At 44.9% G+C, this 26,372-nt stretch overlaps 1 protein-coding gene across 4 annotated transcripts in view; it reads left to right on the top strand.

Annotated features, from left to right (window-relative positions):
• Positions 1-26,372, top strand: part of ADAMTS20 (ADAM metallopeptidase with thrombospondin type 1 motif 20) — a 94,028-nt gene that overhangs the window by 17,944 nt on the left and 49,712 nt on the right. For 3 of the 4 annotated variants that reach the window (XM_083574297.1, XM_083574296.1, XM_083574298.1), the window contains exons 3-11: positions 4,959-5,124; positions 9,131-9,390; positions 11,222-11,305; positions 11,867-11,991; positions 12,503-12,543; positions 12,798-12,903; positions 13,825-13,971; positions 15,057-15,198; positions 23,446-23,550. In XM_083574297.1, the coding sequence (XP_083430423.1) occupies positions 4,959-5,124; positions 9,131-9,390; positions 11,222-11,305; positions 11,867-11,991; positions 12,503-12,543; positions 12,798-12,903; positions 13,825-13,971; positions 15,057-15,198; positions 23,446-23,550 (1,176 nt within the window). The remainder of the gene's footprint in view (positions 1-4,958; positions 5,125-9,130; positions 9,391-11,221; positions 11,306-11,866; positions 11,992-12,502; positions 12,544-12,797; positions 12,904-13,824; positions 13,972-15,056; positions 15,199-23,445; positions 23,551-26,372) is intronic. The other variant, XM_083574299.1, reaches the window with a different exon arrangement.

The raw sequence follows: 26,372 nt of genomic DNA, 5'->3' as shown, positions 1-26,372 counted from the left end.
TCTCTCTCCGCTGATTCCCATGCATGTCCTAGTAGGCTGTGTCAGTCAGGAATGGGAGTTTCTGGGGGACATGAACAAAGCTTGGTTTATTAATGTTTTCTGATGAGAGAACCTGGCTGCATAAGCAGCTGTTTGGGCCAGAGTGTATTGAGTCATAATTCACCAAAATCCAAAACCTATTTAAAAGAGTTGCTGCTAAAAACAGATAGGAAAGAGATATCTCTTGCTTGTATGGGGAAGAGGAATGCAGGAGTCTTTGTTTTGCCTCATTCTGGGAAGAAAAAGAGGCAACTTGTCTATTTTGTTCCATTCTTAAATTATGACTTACAGATAGATCAGTCAATAAAGTAGGCATCTCCACCTTGCCTTTTTGCATACCTGGTATATTTATTTTGAAAATAGCAAGATAGTTTGTGCAAGTGTATGTTTATTTGTGCGTGTGCTAGTTCAGAAGTGTGTAACCACCTTTCTACAAATGGTCTTTAGCCATTCGAAGACGTTTTTCCTGTCTTCATATAATCCATAATACTGTAAAGCCATTTCAAAATTAGTGTCAGTTTTTTTTGGGTCATTATGTCTGAATTGGGATATCATAGTTCCCCTGCTGCAGACTTGCCAGTTGTGTGTATGTGTGCCATCTTGAGCAAACGCTCTTTGCCTGCGTAGATGACGACAAAACACTTATCTGAAATAGCTGTTCATTTCTTCATCATGTTTAGAGTTACATGGCCTTGGAACTTGTTTATGTTCACTGGTTATAATGTTTTAATTGTAGAAATGCCATGCTGAAGATACTGGATGGCCAAAACTAACGTATTATTTATTGCAAGCATTTATAGTCTGTTCTTCACCCAATGCTTCCAGGGCGGAAAATACAAATACAATAATACAACAACAAGATAAACAAAAATCAACATTGTCAAGAAACAATTGATAGTAAACACTGGCGATAAAACTGCAGCAGCAAAATCAGAAATCAGGACAGTGCGACAGAAGGTCCTATCGGTACCTAATGCACTTCATCCCTCCTGAAAGGCCTGAACGAGTAGGTGTATTTTCACCTGTCAGCAAAAGTCAGAGCATGATGCACCTTAGAGGGGTGACCTCATTCTATCAGCACCGAACCATCATCTTGGACTCAGCGACATTAGTCGAAAAACAGCATTTCAAATGTGTTATAAGCATGCAACACCAGTTGACACTGTAGAGCACAAAACTTTTCTATGTAATTTTACATAGTGGGTTTTTTTCTTTTGTTATAACAATTTAAATTATAGCTTATTTATAGTGGTTTCCGCCCCTGTGTGTAGATCCATCCCTCATTGAAGTACATATTTTCAAAGGAAAACCTTTACCCATAAGTTCATACACTTGGATTTATAACCTTCAAAAATGCTTCCTGATTCTCTGAATGCATTAATTTTCTAGTTCTTGGTTCCAGAATAATATTTCATCACTGGACAACCCTTTATTCAGCTTTATATTTTTGTTCAATAATCCTGATCAGAGACCACCAGACTCTCTAACATCCTCTTCAAGCTTGCTCTGGCTGAAGATTTGTTATTGTTAATCAGCCCCATCTTCCTCTCACCTGGGGCTCATTATACAGTGACTGACAATTCCCCAAGAGCCATCTTTCAATTACTTACAGCTGTCCTTGGAGGCCCAAGTCTACCAAAACCCATGGCAGCCTGCCATAGCTACTTTTCTGAGTTTTGTTACACATAAATCTCACAGTATTACAAAATGAGCAGCCAGCAATTGCTGTTACATAAACTGCAGTTTTCCAAGTTCTTGGAAGAATTAAGGCTGAAGAATTGGACTCAGTGGGATATCCTCTTGCTTGGGAAAATAACAGACAAGTTAAAAAGTGGAAGCAGCATGAAGGCAAGAGAAGAAGCCTTGCTGGCTATAAGCAAAGAAGTAAACAAGATGCTTCCATACCATCAAATGAAATAATTTTCTCTGCTGATGAAAATGAAAGAACAAATACCTGATGTCCAAGATGGAAATGATGGAAGTTATGAATTGACTTTAGGAAAACCAAGTAAACCTTCCACTTCTAATAAAAAGGCAGAGTACAACATCATTAGAAATACATAATGTTGCTATGCAGAGTATCGGATAAGGTGTTAGCCTGCGTGCCACAGCTGCTATCACCATGACCACCTTTATGGATGCTGGTTTGATCACTGAGAGGACAAGAGACTTGGAGTTTATCACAATAAAGTCAAGGGATCCCAATAAAGAGTTATGTAGTCTCTGGATCAGGAATTGGATTATTGTCAGAAGGGTGAAATTGACTGCATCTCCTCTGATGGTCATGAAGATACTGCTAAAGTTATGCTGAAAGCAAACAATTCAAATCAGTGGTTCCCCTTTTCCCCGGCATCAGAACAGCATTATTCTATGTGCAGTGAAGCAGGTGAAAGATATCTCTACTTTTCACTCTGGAAAAAGGCTCAAAGAGAGAAAAACCAGCTGTAGTTATTGCTAATGATCTTGTAGATGTCATGAAGACAAAGGGCATTGATAAGAGCCTGCAGGCCATTGAAAGTGATTCTACAAATGCTAACATGGCTGGGAGCATGTTACCATGCAATGGGTACAGGTCAAGATTGGTCGTAAGCTTGATCTGGTTGGTTTGTGCTCTTTGCACCAGTGACTTACCCTTGCAACACTTGATCACAACACTTGTTGGGAAGACCTTATCTAACAACAAATGGACAGGTAACATTGGCAAGATACTAGACACTTCTACATAACTTGAAATTGAGCTTTCATTCACCAAACTCTCAATTGGAGAGCCTCTTACTTCACTGATTGACAATGTTGTAAAGGATCTGTCTACTGATCAAGCATACAGGTATCAGATCACACATGCAATAAGGATAGGAAAACTTCCCACAGATCTGGCCCTTCTTGAAATTGGTTGAACGAGCCATTCAAGGTGGTTAACAACAGCAAACAAGCTTTCCTGCATATGAGTTTCAAAACATGGCCTTAAAGGCAAAACCCTCAACAACTTAAGACTGATAGTGGAATACGTGGTTTGTATGTACTACCCCTGCTGGTTCAACATCAAAGTAAAATATTATTGGGTGGAAGGCCCACACCACATTGTGTTTCAGCTGCTGCAATTTAGGCTGCAAAAGCAGGCTATAGTGGATGCTGTTTTGCCAACCATCCAGAGGTCAGCATGGTATGCATTCAGCATAATAATAAATCAGACACTCTTGTCCTCAGGTGACATGAATTCTCACTGACCACAGTTTCTAGAGAAAATGAAAAGGTTCATAAAGCAAAACTATAATACCTTAATACACATTTCAGTGCTGTTATAAAATAAGAATGTAGATCTGTAATTGTACTACTACAGATTTCCAGGCAGGAATAAATAGTGCAACTGTTTCTAGAATTTCGTGCCTGGTACATCAGAAGCATTTTGTTCAGTTCCAAAAAATGCTATAAATGAGAGCGATTAATTTAATATACATTCTTAGTATACAATAATTAATTTTAAAAGTTAGATATGACACTCAGATAAAGGCTCTTGTAGATGACTGGTGTAACTATCTGCAGTACAGTCACTTGTAAATTAGCAGAATTTGCAACTCACTTATTCTGATGATAATTTAATTTGTTAATTGATGTGTTTAACCCAGATTCAACTAAATATGCAATACTTTTTCTAGAAATAATTTCATTAGAATTGTAAGCTTTGGTTTCTAATCTACATTTATCTTTGCTTTATTGAAACGACCTACAAGTATAATAATGAAATCCTGGGCATGTCTTCTGGCTTCCATGTGTTCGGAAGTTCCCGGACATAGATGGGATTCGTCCATCGAAGAGATTTCCTTCCTCCCCACCCCCAAAAAAGAAAAAGCTCAACAACTTTGCAAGCAAAAAGAAAAGAAAAAGCGTTCGACAACTTTTGTGTCTGGATTTTCACTTTTTGAAATACGACAATCCTATAATAAGTTTGTTGGCATGTATTAGCTCTAGAATTACTACAGTTATCCAAGGAACGGTGGGAGTGAACAAATGAACCATAATTGATTACCTGTGGTCACCATGGTAGGCACAGAAAGTACCATCAAAAGTTGATAGGGCAGACATCTGAATGTGTTGCCGCCGCCGCCACGGGGTGTGTGTTTGTGTGACTGACCTGATGTTATCTAGAATCATAAAAGCAGTTGGGCAAGCCTGGGTTGATTTTGGTCTGATAAATGCACATATCCCTGGAGCTCAGCATGAATTTCCCCCAAAATAGCTCAAAAACATCTCCTTTTTTTATTTGGATTTTGGGGCCCCCCCACCTTTTGTGTCCAGTTTTTCACTTTTTGAAATACGGCAACCCTAGATTGTTCATTCCAACATACTCCCAGGTAAGTGCATATAGGATTGCAACACCAGTGTTTCAGCATCATCAAAAAGCTTGAAATCCCAGTTTTGCCTGTAAGGTTTAAAGGTAAAGGTAAAGGGACCCCTGACTGTTAGGTCCAGTCGCGGACGACTCTGGGGTTGCAGCGCTCATCTTGCTTTATTGGCCGAGGGAGCCGGCGTACACCTTCCAGGTCATGTGGCCAGCATGACTAAGCCTCTTCTGGCAAACCAGAGCAGTGCACGGAAACGCTGTTTACCTTCCCACCGGAGTGGTACCTATTTATCTACTTGCACTTTGACGTGCTTTTGAACTGCTAGGTTGGCAGGAGAAGGGACCGAGCAACAGGAGCTCACCCTGTTGTGGGGATTCAAACCGCCGGCCTTCTGATCTGCAAGTCCTAGGCTCTGTGGTTTAACCCACAGCGCCACCCGCGTCCCTCCTGTAAGGTTTAAGGACCATTAATTTATATAATAAATAATGCAACTGTGATTACTTTTTAAAAGGCATTAACCTACTCACATTTGGGTTGCTGCAGCTTCTCCAGTGACACCTTCTCTTTCGTTTTCAGATGGGCACATTTAAGTCCCATGACGGTGAATACTTTTTGGAACCTTTGATGACAGCAGCTGAAGATGAACAAGAAGATGACCATAATAAACCACATCTAATATATAAACATGAAGAATTTAAGAAAGATTCTTATCAGAATTCCTATAAACCTTGTGAAACTTCAGGTACAACTAAATTTTAAACAGTGATGGACAATATATTTATTATCTTGTTAGAATCACCAGTGGTTTGTTGATATTATCCCATGGTGATATTAGTCTTCATCGAGATATGCTTGTGTTTCTCTATCATGTTGGTGGTGTTGGGTAAGATGCTGTAAGTCAGGTGTGGGGAACCTTTATCCCTGCAGATGCTGGTCATTGGTCATGCTTACAGGGGCTGATGGGAGTTGTAGTTCAGCAACAACTGGAGGGTCAAAGGTTCCCTATACCTGCTGTACATGATTGTTGAAGATGAAGGGTGTATCTAAGCAATGAATTCACATTTAACAGACTTGTTACCACGTAGAATTCTGGGAATTGGTGTCAGACAGGGAATTATGTTAGAGAGCCTCAGCTTTTTTCACAAAACTGCATTTCCCATTTCCTGTGGAGCAGGGATAGACTGTTAAAACTAGTTGAAGTCTGCAATGTAGCTGTCCCCTCAGTATCTGTGCTGAAGTGACATGATCTGCTACTGCTGGCATCTAAGAAAGGTTGGCTGGTTAGTAAAATACGGCTGCTCTGATCTGTACTCAAGAGACCTGGCCAGCATTTTCTTCCATGTTCGTTATTAGATGCTCCATCTTAAAGGCTGCAGTGTCCTTTGGTATGATTGGACTAGAGCTGTTTTTAAAAATTGTATTGTGTATTTTAGTTCCAGAGGAGAATGGCGCTTGTATGGAGAATACCAAGCAGGGTTTAATTGCAGAATCAGGTTGGATAAAGTTCTTGTTTAGCTTTAGAAATTTAATTGGAAGATGTGAACAGGCCATTTTCTTCCTTCGCTCAGTCTTACATGGCTTCCTTTCATTAAAAGGCTTTGCAGTCTGGAGGTGTGTCGTGACACTTGGCTGATCAGGCATCAGATAATGCCAAAATACTCTCTCCCTCCCCCCCCACCCCCGCCATGTTTGGTTGGCTACTGAACAGTGTCCATTCCTTTTCCAGGAATTGGACCTAGCATTTCCAGTAATTCCTGTGTAGTGGAAATTTGTATGATTTTCAATTAGATAACCTGGGACTGTTATTAAAAATGGATAAGCGTTTGTTTGCTTTTTGAAGGAAAAGGCTTATGTTTATAAGTTTGGAAACAGCAAAAATGGTAGATACGTGCTGTTGTTTTAACATATGCTCTCTGAGCAGCATTTCTCTTAACTAGATCACATGCGTTTTTGAGAGTTGGCACCATTGCCAAGCACTCAGCCTAGGGCTTGCATACAGATTAAGAATATTCTGACAATTGTGAATAATGCAGAATGCCCTTAAACAGTATTTTGTGAAGTAGGGCGGTAGAGAGAAATGAAGGCAGAATGCTTTAGGATATACTTTAGCCTTTCAATTTTGGTTTGATGAAGCAAGACTGGCAATTTTCTGCAATTCATCATGTGCAGAATTGTTTCTTAATTTGATACATAGGAATTCACTGAACTTGCTGTTCAGTGCATTTTGTTTAAAAAGGCATTTCTTGTATACCGTGATTCCTTTTATGGTTAGGGAAAGAGGCAGCATTGAACGGGGAGTGGAGTTTCTGTGTCCAACATAACTATACGCCAATGCTACCTCCCAACATCACCTGCCAATCAGACTTTTCCATTGCTTCCTCAAATTACTTCTCCATTTTTTACTCACCCTGCTGCTAGAAAATGGAAAAATCCAAATCCCACAAAATCACAACTACTGAGTTCAAAATAAAGCATAATAAATTCTGGGCGTTTATGCAGACCTAAGCCTAAGATTTGGCTTAATGTTGAATCTTCATTCAGGATCTTGGTTTATCTCTCTCCAGACAAAGCAGGAGTCGTACAAGGGCTTACTAGGGTTTACAAGGGCTGTGCATTATGTAGCCTATTGAGATTTTTGGTGGTTATGTCATATTTGTGACTAATCAAACTCAGATTGCATTAAATTAAATCTATGGCACCCCCTTCTGTTTGTGGTATCACTCTTCTCCACCTGCATCAGAGCAACATCTGCTTCTCTATCCTTTACATTTGTCACCCCCTGGTGTCCACCCTGCAGTATAGCTGTTTAAAAAATGATGGCTGCAATCTGATACACATTTACGGTAACTGGAAATCTGTTCCATTGAACTTTGTGGGATTTAGACAGTGCGAGTAGAAATCTATTGGAATTTTTATTGTGTATATAATGGTATCATAGGTGGTCAAGACATATAATACCAGTTTTGCAAAGTGAGTCTTCAGATATAACATGTTCATTCATCGAAAACTAGGTAGGGAAATGTATGTTTAGCAAGAAGATTGTGTCACCTTAGGAAGGTCTGTGTGGTGCAATCCCGTATTTTTGTGTAGATTAGGCAGTGTTATTAGTTCCTCGCTGTTTCATATGAGAGCAACTGTTTCTTCTTATAAGAGTAATTATTTCTTCTTGTGGAGTATTTTCAGCATCTTAATTCCCAAGCCATGTTCATCACTGTGCATTACTGCCATTTCTTTATGAAAGTCTCTCCCCCTCATATAGCTAGGTAGGAAGGCAGTTTTATAAGTATGTAATACTTGTAACTTATTACTTTATAATTCACAGTTTATCAGTCTGCCATTTTTGTGACTCATTCCTGTATTTTGAATTTTGCGTATCTTTAATTTCACTGGCCAGTTGTTTTTCTATCACTGCATCTCAACCATTTTTTTTTTTGGTTCCCTAATGCTGTGATTGATAACTCACATTGTGTATAAATGGGTTGTATCTCCTCAACCTCTTTTTCTGTGAAAAGAAACCTTTTTGCTAAGCCATTGAACTAAGCAGAAAAAGATTCACAGTACATAAAACATTGGTAGTGGGTACAATAGCACCAAGAGGGGTACTCTTGTTAAAGTTTGTTTTGAGGGAAATTGAAACTTGGAAAAAAAGAAAGGTGGTAGACAATATTCCATAAGCATTACACACTCGAAGAAGCACACTATGTACTGGATAACAGCCAGCAGTGAAGAGGCCTGTTTAAGGGTTGCTGTCTCCACGCACAGGTGTTGCCATATGGTGTCTGGATTTCTAACCAATGGGTTTTGGAATAACACTTTTGTTCTTATTGTGCATGTGTTATGTAGCAAATGCCAAGTTTCAGAGTTGCTTTATCCACCGAGAACAACAGAAGTAGAGCGTTATAGGAAAGCCTTCAGGCAAACTAGCAAGTTTAGGACATCTTTTCTTTTGGTATTCAGCATCCCCATCTTTGTTTGGAATAGGGTGAAGAATATGAGCAAGACTGATTCAGGCTTCTTTTTTCAGGGCTGGGGATTGTTGGCCTTGTTCCCATGCGTCCTGGATCTTTATAAGGTGCCTGTGGGCAATTATTGACTGGCAGAGAAAGATCTTGTGTTGCCTAAATAGCCCAAGCTGAAATTTTAGCTATTGAATGTAGTAATGACATTGAATGTAAACAAATTTCTATGCTAGCCTGACTCTGCTTATTGGCATACATAGAGAAGTGAGCATAGATTAGTTTCTGTTCTCTTTTGGGCAGATTGGTAACATTCCAATCTTCTTTTCTATCTGTTCCCTTGTTTGTACAATGGTGCCCAAAGCAAGAAAAGCAGAAAGGGCAGAACTGAGTTCCTGTGCGTGCAAAGGGTCCTCTTAACTATGCAAGCAAATCCCATTTCTGTTTTTTATATTAAAAAAACTATCCCCCAAAACAACCTGAAAGAGATAAGGACTGAGCAGTGTGCATGTGAAGCAACAGAGAACTCAGGTGTGAGCCCGCACATGCCAGAATTCGGAGTTAACACCTAAACAAAGCAAGTAACTTGTTTCTTCAGCCTAGCACATAAAGGGCAGAGGGAGGAATTGAAATCCAAACAGACAAAAACTTATGTTCATTCTTCAAGCCAATTCCCCCACTTTGTGTGTGATCCTTTAAGCTGCAAGGGGACTGCAAGAAATATGTTTAGCATTAGGGTGTTAGCCTTGCAAATTGTATGTGCAATAGTAATTGTTCGTTTTCATTTTGCAGAAGAGCCAAAGAAAAGCACTTTACTATTTCCATATGAGAGCAGCTTAATGAAAGACATCAATGTACTTCAGGAGCACACTGTTGTAGAATATGCTTCTAAAAACCTTTCTGTCGAGAGTGATAGAAACAACCCACATTCCCGGAGGAAACGCTTCCTTTCCTATCCAAGATACGTAGAGGTGATGGTTACGGCTGATGCCAGAATGGTTCAGCACCATGGACGGAACTTGCAGCATTATGTATTAACGCTAATGTCAATAGTAAGTAAGCCTATATTATTACAGATGTATTCCAACAGGTACTTGAGGAGAATTAATGTTGTATCCCTGTCAGCCTGGAGGGACCAAAGCAGAGCCCAGACAACTGTTCCTGGCTTCCCCGTCATTGTTTTAAGCAACGTACCATTTAGACTGCAACCTCCAGAACTGTGATCAAAGGCTTTTTGTGTTTCCCCCCCAAATGGCAACCTTTCCCTACCTGATGACATGTTGCCGTGTATCCATGAGCCTATGAGTGCAATTTCCCTGGTCTTCCTCCAGGCCAGAAGGAGAGTTGGAGAATTAGCCAAACATGCTCCCCAGCTTGAACAGCCTTGTGAGATAGGGGATTTTTCACAGTTACAGAGCAGAAGGTTTGCACCTGCACTCCAGCCTCTCGCTGCCAGGATTCCATAATGCAAACATTTTTAATTTGGAGAAAAATTGACTCTCTTTTGCAGGAAGGGGTTATAGAGAGGAAAGAAGTAGGCTTCTGTATACCTCAGGGTTCCCCTGTGTATGCAGAAAATACCTTGTTTGTGAATGTCCAGTTTTGCTTCCTAGCTGATTGGCATAGGGTCACACATTTTGCTTTTAGAAGGAATGATATGGCTATTCAAGAAAAACAACAACATTCATTTGGGCTAGCATAGTAACCTGGCACAAGCCCAGGCAGCTCTTTGGATCCAGGCCCATATTACTTGGTTGGCTGTATCCAGTGACAAATTCTTTTTGACAGTAAATTTGGTTCTAAAAATGATGTCAGGGGAATGTTGAGCCCCAGATATCCACAAATAATGCTGTGAATACATATAATGTCAGATTTGCTTCTACTAATCTGTTATGTACAGTTCAGACCAATATGGATTAAAATAAACCTATTTCATTTCATTTAAATTAAAGAACTTTGGCTTAACTGGGTTGTGGATGAGAGCCAGTGTGGTGTAGTGGTTAAGAGCGCTGGACTCGTAATCTGGGGAACCGGGTTCGCGTCTCCGCTCCTCCACATGCAGCTGCCGGGTGACCTTGGGCCAGTCACACTTCTTTGAAGTCTCTCAGCCCCACTCACCTCACAGAGTGTTTGTTGTGGGGGAGGAAGGGAAAGGAGAATGTTAGCCGCTTTGAGACTCCTGAAGGGGAGTGAAAGGCGGGATATCAAATCTAAACTCTTCTTCTTCTTCATCTACATCTAAGACAGTTACGGAACGTGTGTGTGTGTGTGTGTGTGTGTGTGTGTGTGTGTAAAAGCATAGATACGGTCTCATAAGAATTATCTTTGCCTTTATTAAATAGAAAAATAGAAACTTAACCCAGTGTACAGGCTTATTAAAATACTTGCTGCACCTAGAAAATAACTAGAATTTTTGGAAGGGGAGAGATTTGAATACTATGCCAGAGGTTTGCCATAATACATGACCTTTTCCTAGTATGGCAAGAATGTACCAGTAGTTTCTCAAGTTTGATGGGTTTGTCCCATTGATGACAATAGGACAATTAGCTAATTTTCATACTACATTTGCCCTAAATAACTGTCTCACTGATTCTGACTGGGAATTGGCATTCAAGTGGCATTTGTTAGTTTCCCTGCTTGTGTATATATTGCAGTTAGAGAAAATGTGACATGAAAATTGGTTCAGACAGTGCAATCCTATGCTTCATTATTCCTAAGTAAGACCCACAGTATTCAGTGGGGTTTGCTGCCTGGAAAATATGGATAGGATTGCATGCTAAATCAAATAGGGCAGAGGAGTTGAATGAATGTTCAATGCAATGTTGGAATCCACTGAATGTACAGTACCATAGAATTTTAACACTCTGGCTTTTATTTATCTAGGTTGCTACAATCTACAAAGATTCAAGTATAGGAAATCAAATAAATATTATGATTGTAAAATTAATTGTAGTTCACAATGAACAGGTAAGAAAATGCATTCATTTCGCCATTCAGAGTAACTTGCTGCAAATTTCAGTTTTAACGTGTACTTTCAGAAGTTAATGCTTTTAAAAGTATTGAAATGAAATGCTTGAAATGAGATTTACTAGCTGCTCTGCCAAGTATTTTGCACATACATTGCAGGCAGGCAGGCTGGTGCAAATGTTTAGAATTGGGATCTTGCTATTAATACTGATTAACATGGCCAGGCTTATTATTTATCGGGCGGGCTATTGGGTTGTTGATTTTATTTTGATTATATATTTTGTGGTTTTATATTTTGGTTTTATTCTGTGAACCGCCCTGAGACCTCGGGGTATAGGGTGGCATATAAATAATAATAATAATAATAATATGATAGTATTTTAATGCTAACCAGGATCAGCCTTGACTCCGCCAACTAGTCTTTCTGGTCATCTACTTGCTCAAAATTCATACAGATATGTACCATTGAGATATCTTTTCCAGAGCTGGTCTTACATTGTAATATAAATGCAATGGATTTAAACTTGCCATCCTTGTTTTGTCTTGGCAACTTATGCACAGGAAGGACCAGCTATCAGTTTTAACGCAGCTACCACTCTTCGCAACTTCTGTTTATGGCAGCAGACACAAAACATTATGGATGATGCCCATCCTTCGCACCACGATACTGCAGTTCTTATCACTAGGTACAGTATCTGAGAAAACTCATTTTTCGTTACTATCCCTGTTCCATAAAATTACTGCATAGAAGTACCATTGGGCCCTCTTAAGCTTTGTGTGAACAATCAGGATTAAGAAGAAGAGGAGGAGGAATTTGCAAATAAGAGGGAAGGGATATTGACAAGGAATGCATAAACCCCTGATCTGCTTCCAGTCTTAGTCTAGTTGAGGATTGGCTGATATTACATCTGTAAGCATGTGGGGCATGTTCTTTTGGAATTTAGTGCCATTGATCTTAATAAAAAATATGTATGCTTAGGGTCACAACTAGGCACCTTGATCCCAAGGAGCTGCTTTACTGCAAGTACATCTTTGAGAACCAGTCAAATGGGGCACCTGCCCATTAAAACCATTGAAATTTTAATGAAAGAATCCCAATTGGGGGAGATTCAGAAAAGTATGTATAGGTATCTGGAATATGTTTTCCCTGTTGTTTTTAAGACTGAAATTTTCATAGAAAACCTTTGTTTCTTTAAGGGAAGATATCTGCAGAGCTAGAGAAAAATGTGACACCTTAGGTAAGTTAAAGCAAAAAGATGATCATGCCATTTTTCTGCAAATAAGTAAAATTGTTGTTTTAAATTGTAAATGAGTATTTAATGTAATTTATCTTGTTTTGTAAACTTTTTGAACATATTTTGATCCTTCTTAAGCATATGGTTACATGATGATAAATATTTGGATCAGAGTCCTAGGCCTGCATTTGTCTGTGAAGACAACACTGCTGCTATATAACCTGTTTCGCATTCAGATAACAAATTCCATTTTATAGGTTTAGCTGAACTGGGTACAATGTGTGACCCACTGCGTAGCTGTTCCATCAGCGAGGAAAATGGATTAAGTGCTGCGTTCACAATAGCACATGAACTTGGACACGTGTAAGTCTTGTCTTTTCTACCAAGTAAATCTTGCATTTGCCTTACATAGGGGACACAGTATTTATATTTTTATTCTGCATGATTGGCTGAAAAAGCATGAGCTTGCAAAGAAGTGCTATATTTACATACTAATACTTAGCATTCATATAGCAGTTTAGACTCTAAAGTTGGGAGTGTTCATAGTGGTTCATATACAGTACGTTATCTTACTGATTCCCAACAAGAACATTGTAAGATATCTCAGTGCCGTTACAAGTGGCATTGCTGAGAATAGCTTGAATCTTGGCCTTCTGGTGTAAATTAGTATCGTATCTTGGCCACTGTGCTACTCCAGGTTATCATCAAAACCTGGCATATTTTGAAATGAATTTAAGTAGTAGATGGCAGTAGGGCAGCAGTGCTCATCTGACCATTGGTTGCATTGCTGCTGCTTACCAGGAAGTAGGGTGGGAGGGGCAAGGCTAGTGAGATGTAAATGCACTGGTGGGAGCAGCAGAGTGGCTCCGCCAGTGTGTTTGTACTATGCCAATCTTACCATTGCCTCCTCCCCACTTTTACCTCCTGATAAGCAGCAGCAACGTGACTGGCCAGAGGTCAGGTGAGCTCTGCTGCCCCACCATGCTAGGAATTTGCCAGAATATTATTGTGTTGAGACTCGCTTGCGTCTTTTCATTTTTTGCCCCCAAATATGCACAGCTCTTACTCTGCAACATCTTAATTCCCAGTTTCTAAAAACATTGCTGAGATTCAAATTATATATTTCCATAGGTGAGTTGTTAGAAAGGCAAATAACCCCTAAAACACCATTATATTATTCAAGTGCTGTCATAATCAATGAGGCGATGCATCGTTTTAATGTTTGCTCGTATCGTTATTGAAAAGTAAAAGGCTCTTTCTGAATTTGTTTTGTATTTGTATTAGGTTTAATGTTCCCCATGATGATAGCTTTAAATGTAAAGAAGTTGGGATTAAACATCAATATCATGTAATGGCCCCAACTTTAAACTACCATTCAAATCCATGGACTTGGTCAAAATGCAGTGAGAAGTACATTACTGAATTTCTTGAGTAAGTATGGTTCCAGTCCATCCACCTCCTGCATATGTTTAGCACATGGATGCTGTAGTGGTGGGCATTGTGTGATTTCTCTGTTATGCAGAATTTCAACCTTTAACTTTATTAAAATAGGTGTGAGGGGCAGGGGGAGAAAGAGAAAAGCTTCAAATAAATTAACATTTTGGGGTTTCCTTATAAAAGGTAAAAACAATTACCGTATTTTTCACCCTATAGGACGCACTTTTCCCCCTCCAAAAATGAAGGGGAAATGTGTGTGCGTCCTATGGGGCGAATACAGGCTTTCGCTGAAGCCTGGAGAGCGAGAGGGGTCGGTGCGCACCGACCTCTCTCGGCCTCCATGCTTCAGGAAGCTCTGCGCAACCCTCGGGAGCCCGGTGCCAAGCCGCGCTGGGCTCCGGAGGGTTGCGCAGAGCTGCCTGCACTCCCGGGCTCCGCGCAGCTCTACGCAACCCTCAGGAGCCTGGTGCCAAGCCGCGCTGGGCTCCGGAGGGTTGCGCAGAGCTGCCTGCCCTCCCGGGTCCTGCGCAGCTCTGCGCAACCCTCGGGAGCCCAGCGGGAAGCCGTGCCGGGCTCCCAAAGGTTGCGCAGAGGTGCCTGTATTCCGAAGCCTCGGGCGCTCTTCAGCGCGCCCGGGCTTCGCGCAGCTCTCTGCAAGCCTGGGGAGACCGGCGCAGCTCCCTAGGCTTGCGGATAGCAGGCTGTTCTGGGGCCTGGGGTCGGGGGAAGCTCGGGCTTCCCCCGCGCCAGCCCCGTGCCTGGGGGGAAAATAATTTTTTTCCCTTTATTTCCCCCCCCCAAAAAAACTAGGTGCGTCCTATAGGGCGGTGCGTCCTATGGGGCGAAAAATACGGTAATCATAGTTTAGAACACAACTATATTACATTTGAACATGTGCTTCTTTTTGTGTCAGATTCACAAACCCAGACTTGATTTCTTGTAATAGCACTGCATTATGTTGAATTCTTTAATAGCAGTGCACCATAGCAAATCAACCTCAGTCCTAAAATTTATTTGCAAAGTATGTTTGAGTCAAAAGCAATGTGTCGTTTAAGAGAAGTTCTGTTTGTTTATTATAGCACTGGTTATGGGGAATGCCTTCTTGACAAACCAAATGGAAGAATCTATGACTTTCAATCTCAGTTGCCTGGTTCCCTGTATGATGTGAACAAGCAGTGTGAGCTTATGTTTGGACCTGGGTCACAAGTATGTCCTTACATGGTAAGTTACGTAATGCAAAACACAATTTATAATACTTGCATAACAATCCTGAGAAGATGGTTGAAAATGTTTTTGGCACCCCCCTTTAATTTGTAATTCCTTGTTGCCTTTGCTATCCTTGAAAACACATGTGTCAGAGACTGCCTCTAGGTCCCGGCTCACAAAGGACCAACGCTAGCCGGTAGAACGGAATAAAGTCTTTATTGAAGTATAGTTTCCATTTCCACATCTTAGCGTGCGTCTCTACGTCTATTCCCTAGATCGGCGAAGTCCCATCTGAATCTCCGCCTCCTGTACACCAGTTCAAGACCCTAGCCTTGCTCCACCTTTTGCGTCTCTCCTTTCGCCTCTGGGTCCTACCACCCCCCGGGGTTCCTTCCTTCCTGGATGCCTCGGATGCGGACCCTTCGGATTCCTCCCCCTCCCTTCGGCGGGCTTTAGGACCTGGCTCCCTTTCCGGGCTGCTCATTGCGCCTCCCTCTGGTACATTTGAACTTGGCGCGCGCGCGCTGTCTCCGACCCTCCTCTCTACCGTTTCCTCGCTCTCTGACGCAGGCGTGGCTGCTGCCGGAGAGCTGCCTGTCGCTGGTGCCTGGAACTCCTCCCCCCTGCTGCTCTCTGGTGGAGTAGCTGGTCCGGATTTCCAGCTGCTGCTCTCTGAATCCCCTCTGGTCCCTTCTTCCTGGGGTGCCCCTCTTGGTAACCCCCCAGCTCTGCCCACGGGAGCCCCTTTCTGTGAATCCTCCGATTCGCTGGACAGACTTAGAGATCTCGGACGGCTATCATCGCTAACCTCTCCTTCCGATTCCTCGCCATCCGTTCCCTCTGCTCCTGAACCCCTGACATCCATCCCCCCCTCGAAGCCCCCCCTTCCCCCCTCCCCTCCTTCCGGTGTGGGTTCTGGGTGCTCCGTCGTGGCAGGGGTGAGTGCCGGATACAGTTCTTCCCTCGTGTCGTACATTACATCGGGCAGGTCTGGCTCGTCCTCCGTGCGCTCGTCGACGTCGATCTCCTCTGCTTCCATCTCCCTGCCTTCGTGTTCAAATCCCACGTCCTCCCCCAACACGTCCATGTCCATCTCTCCCCCGTTCCCCTCTGAGGGTGATGCCTGCCAGGGACCCCCCAGCCACTTCCTGCGCCACTGCTCCTCTGGTTGATTATCCCACCAATAGGAGCGGTCTGAGGCAGAACCCGAGGGTGAACCTTCCGGAGAGCGTATGTGTGGTGCCGTCTCCTCGTCCGAGTCGAACCCCTGGAACGTGCTGCCTGAAAGTGTGGGTGTGAAGAGCCAGTCATCGAAATACTCGGCTGGCATGGGCCTGTGTGGGAAAATGGCATGGAACTCTTCCTTGAGAAGAGGCTCGTCCAAGGCATAGCCCGGCACCCAACTGTTGGCGCTGGCCGGGGTATCCTCTCTGGCAAGAAGGTATTCTACTCCCTCTTCCCCCCATCTCGAGTCTAAAATCTCTGTGGCTTCGTTGATGCGCTCCCCTCTTGGCGACCCCCTTTCCCTGGGTCCTTCTCTGGGCGGATCTGGTGCTGTGCCTGGCTCGTGAAATCTATGCGGTGCTTTGTAGGGCGTGAGCACCGATCTATGGAAGACCGGATGCATTCTGGAACCCTCCGGAAGCGCTAACCGGAAAGCCACTGGATTGACCTGTGCCTGGACTTGGTAAGGCCCTAGCTGCTTATGCCCTAGCTTCTTCTTGGCCAACGATCTGGTCGGCACTGCTTGCGCTGCTAACCAAACCCAGTCTCCCACCTGTATGTCTTCCCCTACTCTCCTGTGTCTGTCAGCCTGCAGTTTGTATGCGTGCTTTGCCAGTTCCAACTGCCTCCTAAGCTGTTCGTGGACTTCCTGCAACTCTGACGCTAATTCTTCCGCTGCCTGCGGCTCCCCCTCCCCCACTCTCTCTAAACCTGGGAAGGTTCTGGGATGCCTCCCGTTGTTGGCGAAGAACGGCGTCACCCCCGTCGACACGTGCTTCGTATTGTTGTAAGCGAACTCTGCGAGGGGCAGGTAGTCCACCCACGTGTTAGGCTGCTGATTGGCGTAGCATCTCAGGTACTGCTGCATGATGGCGTTGACCCTCTCCGCTTGTCCGTTGGTCTGCGGGTGTCTCGCCGACGCTAGATTGATCTTGACGTTCAGGATGCCCATCAACTTTTGCCAGAAGTTCGAGATGAACTGCCGCCCCCGGTCGGATAGAATAGATCGTGGCAGACCGTGGACCTTAAACACGTGGTCTATGAACAGTTTGGCGGTCTGTTCTGCCGTGGCCACCTTCGCACACGGAATGAAGTGTGCCATCTTGGTAAACATGTCCACCACCACAAGCACTGCCGTCTTTCCCCGCGAACTGGGCAGATCCGTGACAAAGTCCAGGGCCACCCGTTCCCACGGCTCAGACGGCGTCTGCAACGGTTCCAGCAATCCCGCCGGCGGTTTGTGCACTGACTTGGCCCTTTGGCAGGTGTCGCATCTCGAGACGTAATCCGCTACTTCCCCCCGCATCTTGGGCCACCAAAAGTCTCTGGTCACTAGTTCTACAGTCTTTTCTCTGCCAAAGTGCCCGGCAGTGGGGGCGTCGTGTAGCTGCTGCAGCACCCTTGCGCGGAGGTCATTCCCCGGCACGTAGAGTGCTCCCTTGCGGATGAGCAAACCGTCTCTGATCTGGAACTCGTCGTCCTTCACCGTGCCCTTGTGCACCTCCTCCATCTTGGCTAGCGCGAAGGGGTCCTCCTGCAACGCTCGACGTACGGCGTCCAGATCCACGGTCGCCGAGGCGCAAGCCCACGCTTCCGGTGCGAAAATGTGCTTGGCTGCCGACGGTGCCTCCTCCTCGAGGTATTGCGGCTTTCTGGACAAGGCATCCGCCATGATGTTGTTGTCACCCGGGATGTACTCTATCTTGAAGTCGAAGTCCGCGAAGAACTCTGCCCATCTAATGTGCCTCTGATTCAGGAACCTCGCCGTGCGCCAGTACTCTAGATTCTTGTGGTCCGTGCGGACCTGCACTGTGTGTCTGGCTCCGATAAGGAAGTGCCGCCACGCTTTGAACGCTGCATGGATGGCTAGCAACTCCCTGTCCCAGATGGTGTAATTCTGCTCCGACTTGCTGAGCTTCCTTGAGTAGAAGGCGCACGGCCTCCAGTCCCCCTGCTGGTCTTGTTGCAACAGTACAGCTCCCACGGCTCTGTCTGAGGCGTCCGTCTCCACCCTCATCGGTCTGCTGGGATTCACATGCAGCAGCTGCTCCTCGGAAGCGAAGAGACGCTTGAGTTTCTGAAAGGACTGCTCCGCTTCCTCCGTCCAGATAAACTTCTTCTTCTTGGAGCTGAGCGTGTCAGTGATGGCCGCCGTTTGCATAGCGAACCCCTTGATGAACTTGCGATAAAAGTTGGCAAAGCCGACAAACCGCTGGACTTCCTTCCTATTGCGCGGGCTTTTCCAGTCCAATACTGAGCGAACCTTGGCGCTGTCCATGGCGAGCCCCTTGTCCGACAGTTTATAGCCCAGGAAATCCACCTCCGTCACGTCGAACTGGCACTTCTCCAGCTTGGCGTACAGCCTGTGCTCCTTTAGTCTCCGCAGAACTTCCCTGACATCCCTCTCGTGCGCTTCTCGCGACTCAGAAAATATCAGGATGTCGTCCAGGAAGCATACGCATTTCTTGTAAAGGAGTCCCGCCAACACGTGATGCATAAAGGCTTGAAAACAGTGAGAGCCATTTTGTAATCCGAAGGGCATAACTCTGTATTCGTAGGTGCCCAGTGGTGTGAACATGGCCGTCTTCCACTCGTCGCCCTCCCGCACACGAATCAGGTTGTACGCGCCTCGCAGATCCAACTTGGTGAAAACGCGTCCTTTCCTTACCGTCGCGAGCAGGTCGTCTATTTTGGGCATGGGGAAGGACGAGGGCTTGGTTTTCGAGTTCAAAATTCGAAAGTCAACTACAAGCCTCTTCTGGGGCGTGTCTCGCTTCTTCACAAAGAATACTGGACTGCCCCCTACAGCTTTCGACTCCCGAATGAACCCGCGCTTCAAATTGTGGTCTATGAACTCCCTAAGTTCCTGCAGTTCGTCCTCAGACATGGAATACAGTTTCCCTGTTGGCAGCGTTGCCCCCGGCAGGAGATCAATCTTGCAGTCATAGGGTCTGTGGGGGGGCAGTTTGTCCGCCTCCTTCTCGCAGAAGACCTCCAAAAACTCCTTGTACTTGTTGGGCACCGCTTGCACCATGCCTAGGTGTAGCTGCGGTGCATCCTCTCGCCCCTCTCCTTCCTGGCAGGTCTGGATGCAGTGCGCTGCGCAGTAGGAAGAGCAGAAAGTCAATTGCCGCTGGTACCACGCTAATGCCGGGCTGTGCCTATCCAGCCAACTCATGCCCAACACTATGGGCGTGTCCGACAATTGGGTGACGTTGAAGCTGATGACTTCTCGGTGATTCCCAATTTGCATCACCATAGGTGGTGTCTGCTGCACCACCTGCCCCCCTAGCAGTTCCCTGCCATCCACTGTGACCACGTTCAGGGGCAGTGTGGCTGGCAGTAGCGCTATGTTGTGTTGTTGAAGGAATTCCAGTGCGATAAAGTCCGCATTACTGCCAGAGTCAATCGTAATCGGCACTTCTAAAGTGAGACCACTGGGCAGCTGGAGCGATGCGGTGAGCTGCACCACTGGTTTGGGCGGGAGGGGATCCGTGGGCTTCAAAATCTCTGGGGACTTCTTCACTGACTCGCCTGGCTGGCCCCCAGTGCTTCCGTTTCCCTGCCGTGGTTCACTTTGCTGAGTTGCTCCCATTACTGTCATTGAAGCTGCAGTGTGCTTGTGGAGCCTCTGGGGACACTCTTTCGCCATGTGCTTCGAACTGTCACAGATGTAACACTTCCTGTTCCCTCTAGGCTGCTTTGTTTTGACTGCTCCCGGTGTTAAGGCTCTGGTGGCTGAATGAGCTCTAGCACCGCCGATCTCCATTGGCTCCTCCCCCCCTGCTTGCGGAGGCGTTGATTGCGCACGCGCGACATCCCTGGGCAAGAGGGAGGGCACTCTGGCTGGTGTGCGTCCCCAACGCCCTTCTCCTCTGTCCCAAGGGCGGTCCTCCAGCCTCACCCCCACTGCAAGCGATCTGTCCACCACTTCCTGGGTGCTTTTGGGTCTCTCCCCCCGCGCTATCTCATCCTTGATTTGGGGGTTCAATCCTTCCCAATAAAGATCTCTAACGGGGGGGGGAATCCTTGTCCCACCCCAAGGCATTGACCAATGCAAAAAAGCGGGAGTGATACTGCCTCACGCTGGCTCTCCCTTGTCTCAGCTCAAATATGTCCTTACGGGCAATGTCAATGTCTATTTTCGATAGAAAGCAAGAATCCATCGCTTCAATGAATGCAGCTGAACTCTGGAGCGCTGGGTCCATATCTCTCCACAGATTGCGCAGACATGCTTTCGCCTCTCCATGCAAATGAGACAAGATAAACCCCACTTTTTCTTGCTCATCTCTAAACTCTTTCTCCAGCAGTTTCAGCGCAAACTGCACGTCTGCTCGGAAATTGGGGTACTGCTGCAAATTCCCATCAAAGTGAGATACAATGCTGCCTCCAGTCCTTCCCAACCCGATTCCCTCGGATCTGGAACCCGTTTGTGCCTGCTTAGTAAGCACTTCCAACCTGGCTTGGAGATCTCGGCATGCAGCAGCCGCTTCATCCTCTCTTTTCCTGGAGGCGATTATCTCTGCGCTGAGCTGCGTTACCGCTTCTCGCAGGGAAGCAATTTGCTCTTCAGTAGACATGTCGCTTGACTTTTGTGAGCTCCAAAGGCACCAGTCCTCTTTCCTCCCTGCTTCGCTCCCCACACGCCGCTTGAGTCAAAGAGAACTGATGAAAACTTCTGGGAGATGGGACTTACTGTCAGAGACTGCCTCTAGGTCCCGGCTCACAAAGGACCAACGCTAGCCGGTAGAACGGAATAAAGTCTTTATTGAAGTATAGTTTCCATTTCCACATCTTAGCGTGCGTCTCTACGTCTATTCCCTAGATCGGCGAAGTCCCATCTGAATCTCCGCCTCCTGTACACCAGTTCAAGACCCTAGCCTTGCTCCACCTTTTGCGTCTCTCCTTTCGCCTCTGGGTCCTACCACCCCCCGGGGTTCCTTCCTTCCTGGATGCCTCGGATGCGGACCCTTCGGATTCCTCCCCCTCCCTTCGGCGGGCTTTAGGACCTGGCTCCCTTTCCGGGCTGCTCATTGCGCCTCCCTCTGGTACATTTGAACTTGGCGCGCGCGCGCTGTCTCCGACCCTCCTCTCTACCGTTTCCTCGCTCTCTGACGCAGGCGTGGCTGCTGCCGGAGAGCTGCCTGTCGCTGGTGCCTGGAACTCCTCCCCCCTGCTGCTCTCTGGTGGAGTAGCTGGTCCGGATTTCCAGCTGCTGCTCTCTGAATCCCCTCTGGTCCCTTCTTCCTGGGGTGCCCCTCTTGGTAACCCCCCAGCTCTGCCCACGGGAGCCCCTTTCTGTGAATCCTCCGATTCGCTGGACAGACTTAGAGATCTCGGACGGCTATCATCGCTAACCTCTCCTTCCGATTCCTCGCCATCCGTTCCCTCTGCTCCTGAACCCCTGACAACATGTATCCTGCATTTTAGTGCCATACCACAGGATTTCTGTTACCTTTTAATTGTTTCTTTTGTTAGTGACCCAGGTAATGGAGGAGCTAGAAATAAATATTTAACAACATTTAATGAATGCTTTTAATGGAAACAAAATACATCAACTCTGTTAACTCAGTAATAAGTACTAAAGGAAGGTTAGCAGGAAGATAAAAGAATGATAAAATAAATAAAATGATAAAGTAGCATCTTTAAAAATGTTGCCAAGGTAGAGGGCAATATTCAGAAGAAGTAAGATATTGCTTGAAATGCAGTATCGAAATAGAGTTTGATAGTAAAGGGGCAGCAAAGCCACAAAAGCTAATCTAAAAGCTAATCCAAAATGTATTTTGCGAATACTTCTTAATCACACTGAGCTAAGAAAGAGACGTATTATCAGATACATAGATTTGTCCCTTCCTTCCTCTTCCCCCTCCTTTGATTCCAAAATGGAATTTAAAGTTTACCTAGTGTAGTTCTTTGGATCTTAGCTCAAGAACAAAAGTTTATAATGTAAACTTAATTAATAACAGACCAATCCTACCAGATTGGGGGACTGAGTGGTTACTGTCAAAAATTTCCAATTATTTATTTTAAAAAATGGACTCACTGTGCCTGACAGAATGTAGAAGGAGCATATTTCACCCCCTGCTTCTTCTGTTGAAACTCCTGTTGGTCCCACTGGGGAGGGGAAATAAGTATCCCAATCCCACAGGGGAATACTTCATTATTTGAAGGCGTGTTAGAAATGGGAGGGTTTTGGATTAAATCCATTTACCCTCAGCACATCCCTGATATGCCCATTCTTCCTCCAAACACCATTGGAGCAGAGACAGCTGTTGTGGTTTCTGCAGCTGCAACAAACAGGTGAACCACCTGCTTTGGCCATGGAGAGGAAGATCCCCCAAACTCCTATTCACTTTAGGATAGCCATAGGATTGTACCTTTAGTGGGCTGAGTATCTTCTAACATGACCATTTAGAGATTTCTTAGCCTCACTCACCACAAGATTGTATTTGGCATGCAGATATCTAAGTACAAAATACATGTGGATCATGTTCAAGATAAATGGTCCATGTTTCAAACAGGGCTTTTCACTTTAAAATGTAAACAGAACCACAATCTTTTCTTGGTTGCTCCTTCAAAGTATTTGAAGACACATTTAAGAATGCATGCACGCTTCATTTTTAATTCAATATATTTGAATATTGGTGTTCGAACTCAGGACACATGGGTGGTATCTAATGATATAGTTTTGCTAGTGCAAGGACTTCTGGCTGTGGAATGGTTCTGGCTTCAGTCCCTTCTCTCCCACAACTGTTCTGAGAGTTCTCACAACCCTCCAGAGCAAATTTTGGGGACGGTGCCTTATGCTAAGGGATCTACTTTGGGATCTACCAAATATCTACCACCCAATATTCTGTAAAACATCCTTCTCCTTAGGTTGCATTCTTCCAGACACCCTTGGGGTTGTTCCTAGTTGACAACTAGGTCTGGCCTGTAGCTTAAAACCAAACCATAGTTTAAGTTGGGGATATTGCATCTATAGATTGATGAAAAATAAGTGTTACTCATGTAACAAAGTAAATCCTGTTTGTTTGGTAGAAACAATGCAAACGTTTGTGGTGCACAAGTGCAGAAGGCATTCATAAGGGTTGCCGTACACAGCACATGCCTTTGGCCGATGGAACAGAATGTGGCCATGGAATGGTAAGATTTCTTTTCCACGTCTACAATTTCCCTTTCCTTAAATCACTGGCTTTCTGTCCACATCTAGATCTATCCTTATCTTCAAATGTCTTCATGCCCTCCCTTATCTCTCTGCTGTTACATCCATATATATATATACCAATAATACTGAAAGAAATCAATCTTGATTTTTCATTAGTGGAGTGCATTGCTGGAGGTCTCCTCTGAATGAAAACTGTGATGTAGAAGGCAATTCTGAATTAACAATTCAGAACGTATCTATGCTTCCATTGGAGGGAAACAGTATCTTATTTCCTGCTGTAATCCATTTTTCCACTAGAAGGCAGCCATTAAACCCATCAGCAGTTTAGATGTAGTGCAAAGCAATCTGGCCTAGTGTTTCCCTGTACCCAGTCCAGACAATGGTAGAGACTGTTGATATCAAGCCTTGTCATTCAGAGGCATTTGGCACTCTCCAGGTGCCCGGCTTGATTCCTTGTTGGCCTCCCCCGTCAGCGACTCCCGGCAAGACAAGGCGAGGTCTTTATCGGCCGATCCTTCTTCAAACGTGAGAAGAACACAGCCACTCCTCCTCCCTCACTCCCTGCCATCCCCAGGGAGGGGAAAGAGACAGACAGAAATGTATTTACATGCCTTTATTTCTGTCTTTCCTCAGTGCAGAGAACAACATGTCTGCACCCTCTGATACCCAGCTGCAGAGTGAGAATTACTCTACCCATGTACTTCCAGTACAGGGTCATGTGACACTCTGAGCTAACATCCGGTGCTCAGTGCACATAATAGACTGTCCCTTGTTCCCACGGTACAGTCCCAAAACATCAACATCCTGTTTGGCTTTCCAGCCATCTGGAGCACTCAGTAGCATTGCTCCTTTTTCGTAACAACCTCCCCCAAAAGAATCAATGCATGTTGCGGCAAGCAAAGCGTGATCCAGAGAAGAAAACAAACAGTTGTTATACACATAACACTCCCCTGTTGTTTCAGTTCCACCCTTGGAACTACCCGCCACTGGTTTTCCCAGTGTACCTCTCTGGTTGTCTGGCTTCCAAGGAATGAGTGCATCTGCATTACCTCGGCTAGCAACTCTCTGTTGTGTCTTTGTCTCTGACTTAGACACAGCTCCAACCTGTCCTCGGTTGTGTACAACAGCAACACATGCAACAGCTAAATTAGCATACTCTTCTGAGTACCTTTTGGGTGGTTCACCCTTTGTGACTCTCTCAGACCTGCGTATGAGGTGCTGATCCTCTCTGCTCACTGGTTCTGTCTCAGGACTCCTAGGAGAACCAGTTCCAACAGTAAACAGTGGTTCAACCTTCACCTGTGAAGGTCTATCCATTGTGTGAGATTTCCTCTCAATGACTGTGACAACAGAGCTCTCTGAGCTATCACTGTCGCTCTCAGTACCACTGTACTCTGTGAAATCATCATCATCATCTGAATCGTCCTCTGTGGGAAATGTGTGTGCTATCACTCTCTCCTTTTCAGGAGCACTCTCTAGAAATTTTGTGAGAATCACCTGACCAGATTCAGACAAAATTACTCTGTAGAGACCCTTTTCATATCCCACAAAAATGCCTCTGGCATTCTTTACTCCACCTGGAGCTTCTGTCCTCACATGAGACCCAAAAACCTTGAAATGGGCAACAGAAGGTTTTCTCTGGAACAGTTTCTCAAAAGGAGAACTTCCCAACTCTTTCGAAACCTTTCTCACCCACGCATAACTAAACGACATGAGTGACTCCGCCCAGAACTCATGTGGCAGATGTGAACTAAGCAATTGCGCATTCATTCCCTTTTGCAATTCTTTGTTCACTTTTACACAAACACCCCTGTTCCACGCTTCCGCTGAAACAGCAATCTTGTGTCTGATCCCCTTCTTCTGCAGGAACCTCTGGAAATCCTGTAAAAGAAAAATCTGCTTCTCATCTGTCAAAAGACAATCAATGTTAGCATCATGCATGTCTTTAACCTTGTCACAAAACTCTTGAAACCTTTCCAAGGCTTCCTGTGGTTTCTTTAACACATAAACCCAGACAAAGTTAGAGAAATGATCCACACACACAAGATAAAATCTTGCATTGCCTCTAGATGGTTCTAGAGGACCAATCACATCAGCATACACCCGCTGAAACGCTCTGTCGACCCTGGCCACCTTCTTGGCGCTCGTTTTGGTCACACCTGCAAGAGAAATCATGTTAGACTCAGAATTACATTCCATGTAATCACTTTGGTCAAAAGTCAACAAATACAGTCCATCTTTCTGTCTGGCAGAAAGATATAACTCTCCATCTTTGAAGATCTCGCAGCTCTTATCATCATAGGACAGTCTCAGTCCTTTCTTTGCAATCTGCGAAACACTCAGCAGATTGAACTTCAGTTCAGGAACCAAGTAAACATTGTTTATTGTCAAGTTCAGACTCTTAAGATAGACAGTGCCAACCCCGGTCGCTTCCAGCTTCTGACCGTTGGCTTGTTCCACAGCGAAGCTTTGCTTCTTAAACGTCGAAAAGAGTCCTCTGTGCGGGGACATATGAAAATTACAGCCCGTATCGATTACAAAAGAGTGTCCAACATCTGGCGTGGTTCCTTTCGCCATCAGGGCCTTTGCAGGTTTCACCGAAGACTTGGTATGACCTTTGCCTGCTGCCTCAGGCTTTGCTGAGCGGCCCTTCGCTCCTTTCGGCTGGCGTGGCTTCTTGCAGTTCCGCTGAAGATGCCCAGTCTGTCCGCAATTGTAGCATCGGACAACGTTCAAAGCTACAGCATCCTCTCCAGTAGCAACATCAGTGGGGGAATTAGAACTCCGTTCTTCCCTCCCC

This window comes from Podarcis filfolensis (assembly GCF_964270895.1).
Source record: "Podarcis filfolensis genome assembly, chromosome: 10".
In the NCBI taxonomy this organism is placed as follows: Eukaryota; Metazoa; Chordata; class Lepidosauria; order Squamata; family Lacertidae; genus Podarcis; species Podarcis filfolensis.
Note: the sequence above shows the minus strand (reverse complement) of the source record. Positions and strands in the feature narration are given on the sequence as shown.